Source organism: Desmodus rotundus, chromosome 2, assembly GCF_022682495.2.
Source record: "Desmodus rotundus isolate HL8 chromosome 2, HLdesRot8A.1, whole genome shotgun sequence".
NCBI classification, from domain to species: domain Eukaryota; kingdom Metazoa; phylum Chordata; class Mammalia; order Chiroptera; family Phyllostomidae; genus Desmodus; species Desmodus rotundus.
In genome coordinates, this window is record NC_071388.1 from 185,987,027 (window position 1) to 185,999,098 (window position 12,072).

Below are 12,072 nucleotides of genomic sequence, written 5' to 3' on the forward strand. Positions count from 1 at the left end.
TTCTGTGCTAAGGAAAAACACATTCACTCATTCATCTCAGAAGGAACACTTCTTAGGAATACATATTTCTTAGGCTATATATCTTGGTTTTATACTATATCGCTGGACAATGAATCATTTAAGATAGAATGGGGCTTGTAATATGGGAGGAAGGATATGACTTTTCCTAGAGACAGAGGGGTCACCAAGGTTCTTAAAGGCATAATTATTTTCTTTCCTGAGTGTAGCACAAGTAGGGACTCATATCAGATGTTTCCATCCTGTGCATTTTCAGGGCCATGGCTGATCCTGGAAACAGAGGAAGGATCTACCGCCCCTTGACCCTCACCTGCTCCCTGCTCATTGTGGGAATGTGCTGTGTGTCTCCTTTATCCTGTCACAGCCAGCTAGACCTGCTGGCTCTTAACCAAGCTGATCCTCAGTGCTGGGAGTCTTCCTCAATGATCCTCCTGGAAATGTGGAAGCCTCGAATTTCCAACACTGTGTCAGGTTTCTGGGATTTTATGGTCTACCTGAAGTCATCTGGGAACTTGAAGCATGGGGCACTGTTTTGGGATCTGGCCCAACTCTTCTGGGACATCTATGTGGACTGTGTCGTCTCCAGGAACCATGGCTTAGGAAGGAGGCAATTGGCTAGAGAAGAAGAGAAGATCTCAGCAGGGCGACCACAGAACATGAGGAAAAATCAAGGTGGTCAACCCCAGGTCCCAAATCTTGAAAGGGTCAATCAAGCATGAATGTGCTGAATTGTGAGGAAGAAGGAAATGGCTTTTGAAAAATCCACTGCCACATATATTCCTCCCAGGGGTGAACCCCGAAAGCACACATATGATAGGAAGATAGATAGTGCTTCTTCTTGTATTTCATAGTAGCTTTTTATATTAACATATTGTTCTCATGCTTATACATCATGTGAACAGCAGCAAGCAAAAGTCAGAAAGACAAGGAAGGGGAAAAGCATAAGTCCCAAAATACAGCATGAAGTTATAAAAGGATGTCCCAAAATTAACATTATTTATTTTTTTACCATTAGCCTGAATATTAGGTCATAATCTGTGTTTACTTGCTGCTGTGGCATTGGAAAGATTTGAATATAAACCTGGGGAACATTCACAACACATAAACTTTTGTTTTTTTAAATTAAAAAAAAAACCAAACACATTGCTTTCATGTTAATGGAAGGGCTCCTTGAGATGTACTTAATTGATGAAGTAAAGGGTAGAAAAATTGGCTGGCTTGCAAATTGATTCCTCATTGTTTTTTAAACAAATCTTAAGTAATTAACTTCCAGCAAGCTGAATAATTAATATTTAATAATTTGGAATTTCCTACAAATTTAGAGGCTTTTACTTAAGTAAAGATTATATTAAAATAAAGTCTTCTCTGGGGGCACTAGAAGAAATACCTTTTACAGAATTAGTATGTGGGAGAATTAGCCCATAAGTTGAGAGATACCTTAGCCCTATACATATTGCTTTTGTTCTTTTTCTGGTGGCATTTCAACTAATGAGTTTCCAAAGCTTGCAGCAAGGGCTGTTTCAATGGTAGTGACCCTTAGAATTATTTATATGGAAAACTAAAGCATAATTAACTCTTGCATATGTATATTTCATTGTGAGCATTCTTATGTATTTCCATAATCTATTAAAGCAATTAACACTACTAGTTTTAGACCAACCCTTTCCCAAGATATTGTAGAGCCTTTATAAATCTAGTTTGTTTTAACCTTGGTAACTAAAAATCCTCATGGTTTCCTGGTCCATAACACCAGATAATCCACTAATATTATTTATAGATACGTTTATTATTTGAGCAAGTGCGATTGTCACTTAAACCAATTTTCTTTTTTAGAAGAAATATTCTTTTCATCAGCTAAGCTACTAAAGTAGAAACACAAAATGAGTGTCTTTAAATGTTGGTAACCAAAATTTAAACAATATTTTAAGCAGAGGCCGGCAAGACATCAGCATCATTAAGGACTGGATATTTTCTTCATTTGCACTGTAGAGCCCTTTCTTCCATTCTTACCGTGTTTAGCTGTTGTACTCAAATGTTTTCTTTGTATTTTGCATTCACTTTGAACTACTCGAGTTTCTATAGAATAAATGAAAACAATATTTGTGTTCAGCTGAACTATTCTTTCTCTGAAATAGCTTTCAGTTTGCTTGCTTGCTTGCAGCAGGGAGAGTATTTTTTGGAGCATACTTCAGCATGGCATTTCTATCATAACTTCAGTTGTAGAAGCCACTTCCCTCACCTTGCTACAGAGTTGCTGTTGACGCAGCTGTTCCGCAAACTTTAGCTATGCAAGTGGCAAGAGCAAATATTTCACTTTATTGAAATTATTTTAACATTTGACATAAACAACCATTTGCAGATCAGGAAACAAGACTTCCCATTTTGTTGGTGTAATTATAGTCAGAGAGGGTCTTGGGTCAAGAAGACACCGTGTCTAAAAGTTCAACCATGACAGGAACATTGAGATTTCATCTCAAGAGGCTTGATTAAATCTCCAGTGGTTTGACTGGTCCTGGATGGACTTGCACGAATTCTGCACTAATTTTTCTTTCGTCTTTGGAGGATTAACATGCCACCAGGTTGGGATGGGGTAAAGGTGAAGAAGTGTTAGCCTCTACTGTTCTCAGGGAAATCACATAATCAGAATGGAAGGAAAGAACTAAATTAAGTACCTGAATAATGTGCAAACGTTCTTGTTACTGTGATGGCTTTGAATGAAATCGTTCGACTAAGTTGAGAAATGTTGCTATAGACCATGCTTTGTTAAAAACATAAAACTCCCATGTAATTTTGTATGTTAATATATCATATTTGTTAATATGGCTCAACAAATATAAAAACAGTAAATATCAAATAGCTATGTACCTGGGCAAGTTAATTAGCTTATTTATCCCTCAGTTTCTTCATCTGAAAAAGAAGGGGATGGAAGGAATTAGATGACCCATAAAGTCTCTGCAGGTTCTCTGTTCTAATGTGCTGAGTCTATAAAGAGAAATGTACAAAAGCCATGTATTTAACTCTGGAGAGAATCTGGAAGAGCTTTACCCCAAGGACAGCTTACCAACCTGGGGGATGGAGGACCTGGACGCCATGGCTGTTTACGACAATGATAAGTAGGAACAGAGAAGACTCAGAAATGAAAGGAGAATTCTCAAAAATCTGAGGGCTGGGGATATCACTTGAGAAAAAAACACAAACAACTCCAGTGATCACTGTTATTTAGTTTGTTATATGAGCTAATAATTGAATGCTGAAATATCTGGAAGGTGTGAGGACGGTGTACCATGGCTTAACCACTGAATTATTATGGGTTACATGAAGGCAGAGAAGGAGAGGGAGGTGGGGGGTGGGGGGTGGGGAAAGACAGAAACAGAGACAGAAATTAGATGAATTGATTTAGGAAAAGAATATCCTGATGATAACTCCCAAATAGAAAATAACAGAGTTGAGGTTAACATGTGAATTAGTAAACGCTTCAATGCAATTGAAGGGATTTTAAAGTATATCCTCATTTGTGTCAAAAATGACAGCCTTTTCCTTTGAAAAATCTTGCTCTGCCACTGAGAGGAACAGAAAAACCTGCCTGCCTGGGGATTTTGTATGTTTGTAAAAATTTGTGAGTCTTTGCTTTCCTCCATGACAAAAAAATTAAAATTTAGACTTATAATTGGATAATATTTGCAGTTGGTGTCCAACTAGCTGGCAAATTTTTAAAACACTAAACAGAAGAGAAAACAATGCTTCAGATATATAAATAATTAAGATTCACAAATTATTGATTTTCTACTTCAAGAAGTTTCCTAAGGAACACATTCAGAAACCACTCACCTAGAAATCTATTCTCAGGACACATTCAGAGATGTAACCAATGATGCGGTGTGAGGCTATTATTATTTATAGTAACAGAAAATTTGAAAATAGTTTAAATGTCCACAATAGGGTAATGGTGAACTACATTATGGTATAAAATGTGTATGCATATAACTATGGTTATTTCTGTAAGATATATTTAGGGAAGTTTCAAGTTTTTTCTTTATATTTTTATATTAAAAATTCTATACAGACCATTTCTATTTTTAAATTAGAAAGATATCTTAATATGTGTTAATAAGAAATGTATTTATTTTAATTTACTTCATTTATTTATATAACTAAACATCATAGGATACAAAACTTTGCATCAACACGTTTACATATATATCTCTGCAATAAATTTATACAGAATTTTAATAGTAGAGAGGCAGATACAGCAGATTTTCTTTTTAAAACCAACCAACACATTGATATTTATTAACCTGAAACAAATTTAGTGACTTAATGATTTGTTCCTTTTCTCTACTAGGTGCATATACTCAGCAGCGCAGAATCCCTTCCCTGAAGAAGAAAAAGGTGATTGAAGATTTGCTAAGCCTGCACATGCGCAGGAGTCGGGCTACGCTCCCTGGAAAAGTAAGCAGAGGCCTGGAAATAAAGAGAAAATAAATCTAACCTCAGAGCTAACTCAAACCTTGGAATTTAAAAAGTGTCCATTTTGTCTTGACTACAGATCATGTATTTACTCGGTGGGAATGTCCAGAGATAAATATTAAGCCGCATTCAGAGTTTCATTCTCCGAGGCTGCGGGCACGCCTCGCATGTGACATTACTGCCAGGTCCTCCCACACACAGTCTGGGAGAGTTAAAAGAGCTCTCAGAGATGAGTGGGGGTTGCGGGATACCCAGCTTCTTTGCGTTCATTTTGATCACGTGTTCTGAGATGCATGATGTTGTTGCTGAACTAGAGTGTCACGCATTTAACGTGAAGACATTGCATGCCTTCAGGCCATGAACTGCTAGATAGCTTTTGCACAGGCATGTACGCGACTATATTAATTACCAGTTACTGGTGACCTGTGGTACCCAAATCTTGTCCGAAAGAATATTTTCGAATATTTTGAACTGAATGAAGCACAAACCAAAACAAAACAAATGACAAATAAAGAGTTATTCTAATGGAAACAAAACGAATAAAAAGCTCTGGACCCCAGGTAATATTATTGAAGTTTCTTTATTTCAATATTTAATGTTACCATTAATGATAATCAAATCTTGAATAAAATAGCATTGTGTGTTCCTTCCGAATGAGCATATTTTCTGTCTCATTTACTATTAAAACTTTGTAATTGGTTACACTTTGCATTGAAAAGCAAGCCAAAAGTCAAATGAACAGCTTTATAAGAAAATTACCCATAAAACTTTTTCCCTTAAAATCATCAGATCTGAATAAGGTTCACAGTAGAGAAGTCCAATTAGCAGATGTATTTGTGTTCCAGACATATTGTTCTTTTTATCTTACATAGTTACTGTCATCTCTCCAATCATTCTAGTAGAACCAATGACTGACCACCAGTTTGAATTTCAGATGTGGTAGCAATTCACTTTCTTTTTCCGAGTCCACAGGAAGCCTAGGTAAATGTTTTCACTGAAGGTTTAGGGCCCTCCATAAACTAAAATTCCTATCTAAAGGGTTGTTATTATTAGAAGACTCAGTTGCTTCTGAAGATTGGTCAAGCCCTACAATAAAGGAAGCAAGTTTGGGGCGGGGGCGGGAACTGGGGAGGGGCCCAGCCTCAGCTTTCCTTGGTTAGGAGAATGAGCACCTCAGAGGCTGCCGCTCTTCAGCTACCATTTCTACATGGGCTCATTCTTTTGCTTTCAAGCTACTTTCTCTAATGTCTTTTATCATATTCTTTTAAAGAATCACATAAACTCCTTACCTCTTATATATCATAAAGAAAGATGTCACTCTTTTCTACAATGCTTGCACAATGCCTGCCCCCTGCTCATGTCTCACCTTGGTCCACATGACAAAAAGGCTGCCCAATTTTTTCTGCAAAGGGTCATATAGTAAATATTCTATGCTTGTGGACCATCCAGTAATTCTGCCTTTGTAGAATGAAAGATAATGTAGATAATACACAAACATATGAGCATGACTGTATTCCAATAAAGCTTTGCCTATAGACCCTGAAATTTGAATTCATATCATTGTCAAGTGTCACAAAATAATTATTCTTTGAAACTTTTTAAATTATTAAAAAATATAATAACCACTCTTAGCTCATAGCCTGTATATAACCAGCAGTGGGCAGGATGTGGCCCATGGGCGGCAGCTTGCTGACCAGTGCTCTGGGGCATGCTTATCCAACTTGGAAGGAACAAGCTAGGATGAAATAAGGAGAGGGAATACATTGAGCAACAAAACCCAAATAAAAAATTTGTGATAAATTGAAAATGAAATTCAAAATTATTAGGGTGAGATTGAACAAAGAAAACGTAGTCCTAATCTTACCCAACTGGACATCATTTCACTTTGGAAATAGTACTAGAAACTATATATCATATAAATAAAATCTAAAGCCTCTCTAAATATAACATAGACTGCACGTTAAGTAAGAGGTAGAACAATGAGATCACAACAGTATTTACTGAGAGAGCAGTGCTTAGAGTACAGGCACAGGAGCTGGGTTTGCATCTCAACTTCTTCAAGTACCAACCAAATAACTTTGGACAAGTTCCTGACCCTCTTTGTGCTTCAGTTTTCTTGTAAAGTATCTACTTGCAAGGTTTGTTGTGAGGATTAAATGAGTTACTACATACAAGGTGCTTAGAAACAAAAGTGCTCTAACCATCGAAAATACTAGCTATTAGTGTGGACATTACTAAGTCAAGCATCTACACCATAATTATATCCATAGAGAGAAAGGAAGCACACGGGTTCCTTAGCCAAACTCATTGGATGTGGGGTCTTAATGAGAAATCCTCGTGTTTTAAAAATAAATTTGAGAGAAGTGTTGATTTACAGACCCTTGTAAGAAGTAATACAGAGATCTCCTATACTGCATCCAGTTTCCTTCAATGACAACCTCTTGCAGAACTATAGTATAATAATACAACCAGAACATTGGTACAATCCACAGTTTACTCAGATTTCACCAGTTCTGCATGCACTCAATTGTGTGTGTGTGTGTGTATTTGTAAGTTTATTCTCTAGCAAGACCAACCAGATAGGAAATTAGGTCATTAATTCAGTCATTTAAATAATATTGAAGAAGGTAGCAGCACACATTCATGTAGATCGCACTTGAGTATTACTTCCATGGTTTTCAAAGGAAGAATGGCCCTCTGCTGGAAACTCAGCACATCTGGATTTGATCCGGCTTCTTCTTTCCAGTTCCCTCAACCACACTTCACTCCCCAAGGCTTTCCTCTGAAGAACTGAGACACATGAGTAAGGAGATGGAAAATTAAACTTTTCTTCAGGCTTCGCACCAGACTATTGAGACAGAGGGTAGAAGGCTTAGTTCTTTCAGTACAGATTTTGAAAATACATGTCATCACTCCAAGGGGCCTTTGCAACTGGACTCCTTTTCACTTCAAGTTTGCCAAGGTGATTTGATCGACAAGGGCAGAGAAGGCCCTGCCTACTCGCTCAGCTCCACAATACAGGTCCATGTTTACTGAAGACTGTGGGTCTGAAATCAACGAACAGGAAAGTCCTTCAGAGCAGGTACCTATAGGTTCTTAAGCTAATTGTGGTAAAGGTCTAGGACAGGGAAGAACAGAATCCCACCTCTCCTCAGTTCCTGATGACAACGCCCTTTCTCTAAACCAGCTAGCAAATGAGATGGGTCTTGTTACCGGGATCAGTTTCTAATGCAACCAGGTTGTGTGTTCTTAAAGGGCATTTTCCCATGACTCCAAGCAGAAATCTCAGGAGTGAGAAAGCCCACTCACTCTAGAGCGGGGCTTTCCAAATCCTGGTGTACATCAGAATCACCTGGGGAGTGTTAAGTGTAAAAGATTGCTAGTTCCTGCCGAGAGTTATGATTCAATATACAATGTATACATGCGGCCCAGGATGGCTATAAATGTGGTTCAACACAAAATTGTAAATTTACTTAAAACATTATGAGATTTTTTTGTGATTATGTGTCACAATGTATTTAATGTGTGGTCTAAGAACTCTTTTCCTTCCAGTGTGGCCCAGAGACACCAAAAGGTTGGACACCCCTGGTATACATGATAGTCAATTTAATGTGTCAGTTTGATGGCACTAAGGTGCCCAGCTACTTGATCAAATGTTATTCCAGGTGTGTCTGTGCGGGTGTTTCTGAATGAGGTTAACATTGAATGAGTAGACTGAATGAAGCAGGTTGCCCTCCCTAATGTGGATGGACCTCATCCAGTCAACTGAAGACCTGAATAGAACAAAGTCTGAGTGAGAGAAGTTCTTCTATCTAACTGCCTTCCAGCTGGGACATCAGTTTTCTTCTGCCTTTAAACTCAAAATGAAGCACCAGCTCTTCCTAAGTCTTGAGTCTACCAGCTTCGCACTGAAACTGCTCATTGGCTCTTCTGGGTCTCTAGCTTGCTACGGCAGATGTTGGGACTTGGCAGCCTCCGTAATCATGTGAGTCAAATCTTTAAAATAAATCCACCTCTCTCTCTCTCTCTCTCTCTCTCTCTATATATATATATATATATATATATATATATATGTATGTATGTATGTATATATAAAATACATTTTAGAAACCAGCAGCTTTCTTAAGCTCAACTTAAGAAACAAAAACTATATCCATCCATCCATCCATCCATCTAACAATCTATCTATCTATATCCTATAGTATACCAAGAATAGAGCACAAAAAATTGCATTTCTAATAAGTTCCCAGGTTATGCTGCTGGTCTAGGGAGTGCACTTGGAAAACCCTGGCTCTGTAATTATTAATTCATAGTTTGAGTGGTCCTCTACATGCTGTAGAAAGATCTACAATTTGGCAGTTACTAACCAAAAGTTTGGTATGCATAATTTTTACCCTGAAATTTTTTTTCAGACGTACTTTATATTTTCTATAATATTGAATAATGCTAATTGCATCTTTATACATTATTACATTATCTGATTAAGAAACAAACTTTACTTTTTCATGATTTTCCTTTAATGGTAAACCTTGATAAAATCACTTAACATATGCATAAATCTTTCATCTTTAAGTATCAAACTGCACACAGTGTTGGAATATTGTCTTTCAAATATGTGTAGGAAACTTCGTCTATTAGGAATCTGAAATGTGCAAAACAGCTGACTACATTTTTGATGGGTAACCCAACACAACATTTTAGAAATCAGCAGCTTTCATAAGCTCAATTGGAGAAACAAAAACAAAAAATAAAAATGAGATAAGATATAAAATACTAAATGAATTTCTAGAATAAAGCCAAATTTTTATGTGAAGTTTTCCAAAAAAGGTCAAGTGGATATTGACTTTGCTTTGAATGCTTATCATGACCCCACTGATGTTTATTTAGATGGAAATACAGTGGACACAATCTTGTTGTCAGCCTAAGAATCAGGCACAAGGGGTTCCCATCCCATCTTGGTCTCAGGCAGTCTGAGCATGCTGCTGGGATCTTTGTGATTGTGTTTTCTCTAATACAAGGATTTTAACTCCAACTCCCTTCACAGTAGAGATTTTTAGAATCACCAAATAATGAATTCATTGACTTGGCTCTACCAAGTTCAATATCCAACTGACATTATGCACCCATTTTACACACCCCAACTGTTATGGGCTGTATTCTGTCTCCCTCTCCAATTTCAAACACTGAAGTCCTCACCCTCAGTACCTCAGATGTGATTCTATTTAGAGATAGAGTTTTTAAAGAGTTAATTAAAGTAAAATGAAGTTACATGGGTAGGTCCTAATCTAGTATGTGTAGTGTCCTTATGAGAGAAGGAAATTTGGGTAGGGACAAGCATCAAGGGAAAATGGCGTAAAAACACAAGGAGAAGACAGCCCTCTCCAAGCTGGAGAGAGACCTCAGAAAACACCAATGTTGCTGACACCTTGATCTCAGGCTTTAGGCTCCAGGACTCTTACAAAAAACTTTATATATGTATACACTACAGCCACCAGTTTGTGGTACTTTGTTATGGCAGCCCTAGCAAATGAATATATCAAGTCAGAAATGCTTTGAGGCCTCATTTGATTCAGGAACACACAAGAACATTATCCTCTGTTTTATTACAAGTCTCTAGATGATTACTCCAACATAAAAAGATCTTAGCCTTTCTCAAAAAGAAATAGGTATAGATATAAATATCAATATATTAAGATAACAAAACACTCTATAAAAAAGACAATGTTATGACAAAACAGAAGAAGTTACTATAACCAAAAAGACTAGACAGAGAGCCTTCAGAATTTAGCAGTGAGTCATAGCTTATGAAGAAGATAATGAGCACTTACTAAATTCATTGTGAGTGCCGGTGTTATATTAAAATCTCATACGGTTCATCGCTTTTCATGCTCACAACAACCCTATGAATTAGGCAATACTGGAAATCCAGTTCAGAGATGCTACTGGTGTCCAAAAGATTCACTACTCTGACTGTTGATGAATTGTACTTACTAGATGAATTGGAACTGCTGAGCTAATGTCATAAAATCAAGCATTTTAAAAGGCTATCGCCATATCTATTGATTGTGCAAATATCTTACCTGACGGCATTTCTAGAGTGAAGGCATCCATAAGTTTTGATAACAATTCTTGCAGTTCCTCCTCCTCCAGCTCATCCTCTTCCTCCTGGATGTTACCCATCTCTCTCCTTTCCATAGGACTGTTTATTTCAGCAGGAGCAATCTGGAGGGTGTCTTGCAGCGGTCCCTCCTGGGAACTGGGGGAGGAGCTAAAGATTTCCCTGGTGGTCTCTTGTGTTTGGCTTTGTGCCCTGGTGCTTTGCATTGACCTTTGCTGCAAAATGGCCTGTGGCGATTCTGACTTTGGTAAAGCATCTTCTACTTTTGTTTGACTTTGTTGACTTCTGTCAGCCACAATGGGGTTAGGAAGAGGTTCCCATTCTGAACCGTCCTCAATGGCATTCTTGATCTGGGAAGAATCTTCTTCCTTCCAAAACTGTTCACCCATTCCATGGTCACTCTTGGAAACCATATTTTGACAAGAAGAAGATGAATGGATTGGCTGTAACACTGCCTGGAGAAAGAAAGCTTTATTTATGGACAAATTAACATTTACCCTATTTTTCATGAATGCATTAAATTTTAGTGTTCCAATAAGACATTTTAATGCAAGATTTTTTTCCTGCTCTCTAAATTCATCACAATTTTATTTTATGCTCCTAATTCAATGTCAACCTAAAACTGTCCACAAAAGTTAAAACAGCTCAGATATTAAAATATCACAGGGATTAATTACAAGAAGTTTGAAAAATTCTAGGTTCTAGAAGCTCAGGTTCTAAAAACATCATAAGGAATGTCTGAAAACATCAGCCTATATTGAATTAATAGATTAAAAAGTCTTGTTAAAAACATGTTCATAATGATATACTAGGTAGGTATATTGTGGTTTCATGATAATCCATGGGTATAAAATATAGGGGGTGTGTTCCCTACAAAGTGGGGTCCACAGATTCCTGGAGGTTCCTGAGACCCTTTAAGAGGTCCATGAGATGGACATTACTTCCACAGTGATACACAGATGTTATTGGCCTGATCATTGTGTAGATATTTGCACTGAAGGTGCAAAATCAAGAGTAAGTAAAGCTAAAGCTGTGGGTGCCTTGGCAGAAACCCAGGCAGCATCAACAAACAGTGCTAGTCATCGTGGTATTTGTCACCAGGCACTTGCCCTTAAAAAAAACAGCAAGTTCCACTTAAGAATATCCTTGATAGTGTAGGAAAAATTTTTGAATTTTCTTTACAATAAAACATGTCTTTTTAATATTGTCTGTGATGAAATGGGAAGTATGCATAAAACACTTCTGATGTTCACTGAAATACAAAAATTCTCCCTGTGCAAAAGGATTACTTACATATTGTATTATTCAGACTTGGGTATTTGGCAAACATCATCTCAAAAATAAATGAAATGTGACCGTCACAGCAAGAAAAACAGTTAATAATATGTGTTGTCAATTTTAGCTGTTGAGATTTTAAGCAAAAATTAGAATATTGGAAAACTTGCATTCACCACCATGAGCTTGCTAGC

General features: G+C 37.3%; 2 protein-coding genes across 2 annotated transcripts in view; one reads left to right on the forward strand and one right to left on the reverse strand.

Moving 5' to 3' along the window:
• The first annotated feature begins 278 nt into the window (after positions 1-278).
• On the forward strand, positions 279-4,571 carry FAM237A (family with sequence similarity 237 member A). Its single transcript, XM_024563884.3, has 2 exons — positions 279-690; positions 4,361-4,571. The coding sequence occupies exons 1-2, from the start codon at positions 279-281 to the stop codon at positions 4,498-4,500; spliced, it is 552 nt and encodes a 183-aa protein (XP_024419652.2). The 3' UTR covers positions 4,501-4,571.
• A 2,172-nt stretch (positions 4,572-6,743) lies between these two features.
• DYTN (dystrotelin) overlaps positions 6,744-12,072 on the reverse strand; it is a 43,271-nt gene continuing 37,942 nt past the window's right edge. Inside the window, exons 11-12 of the mRNA XM_024563794.3 lie at positions 10,566-11,058; positions 6,744-7,532 (exon numbers count right to left, since the gene is read on the reverse strand). Coding sequence (XP_024419562.2) covers positions 7,429-7,532; positions 10,566-11,058 — 597 coding nt within the window. The 3' untranslated portion in view covers positions 6,744-7,428. The remainder of the gene's footprint in view (positions 7,533-10,565; positions 11,059-12,072) is intronic.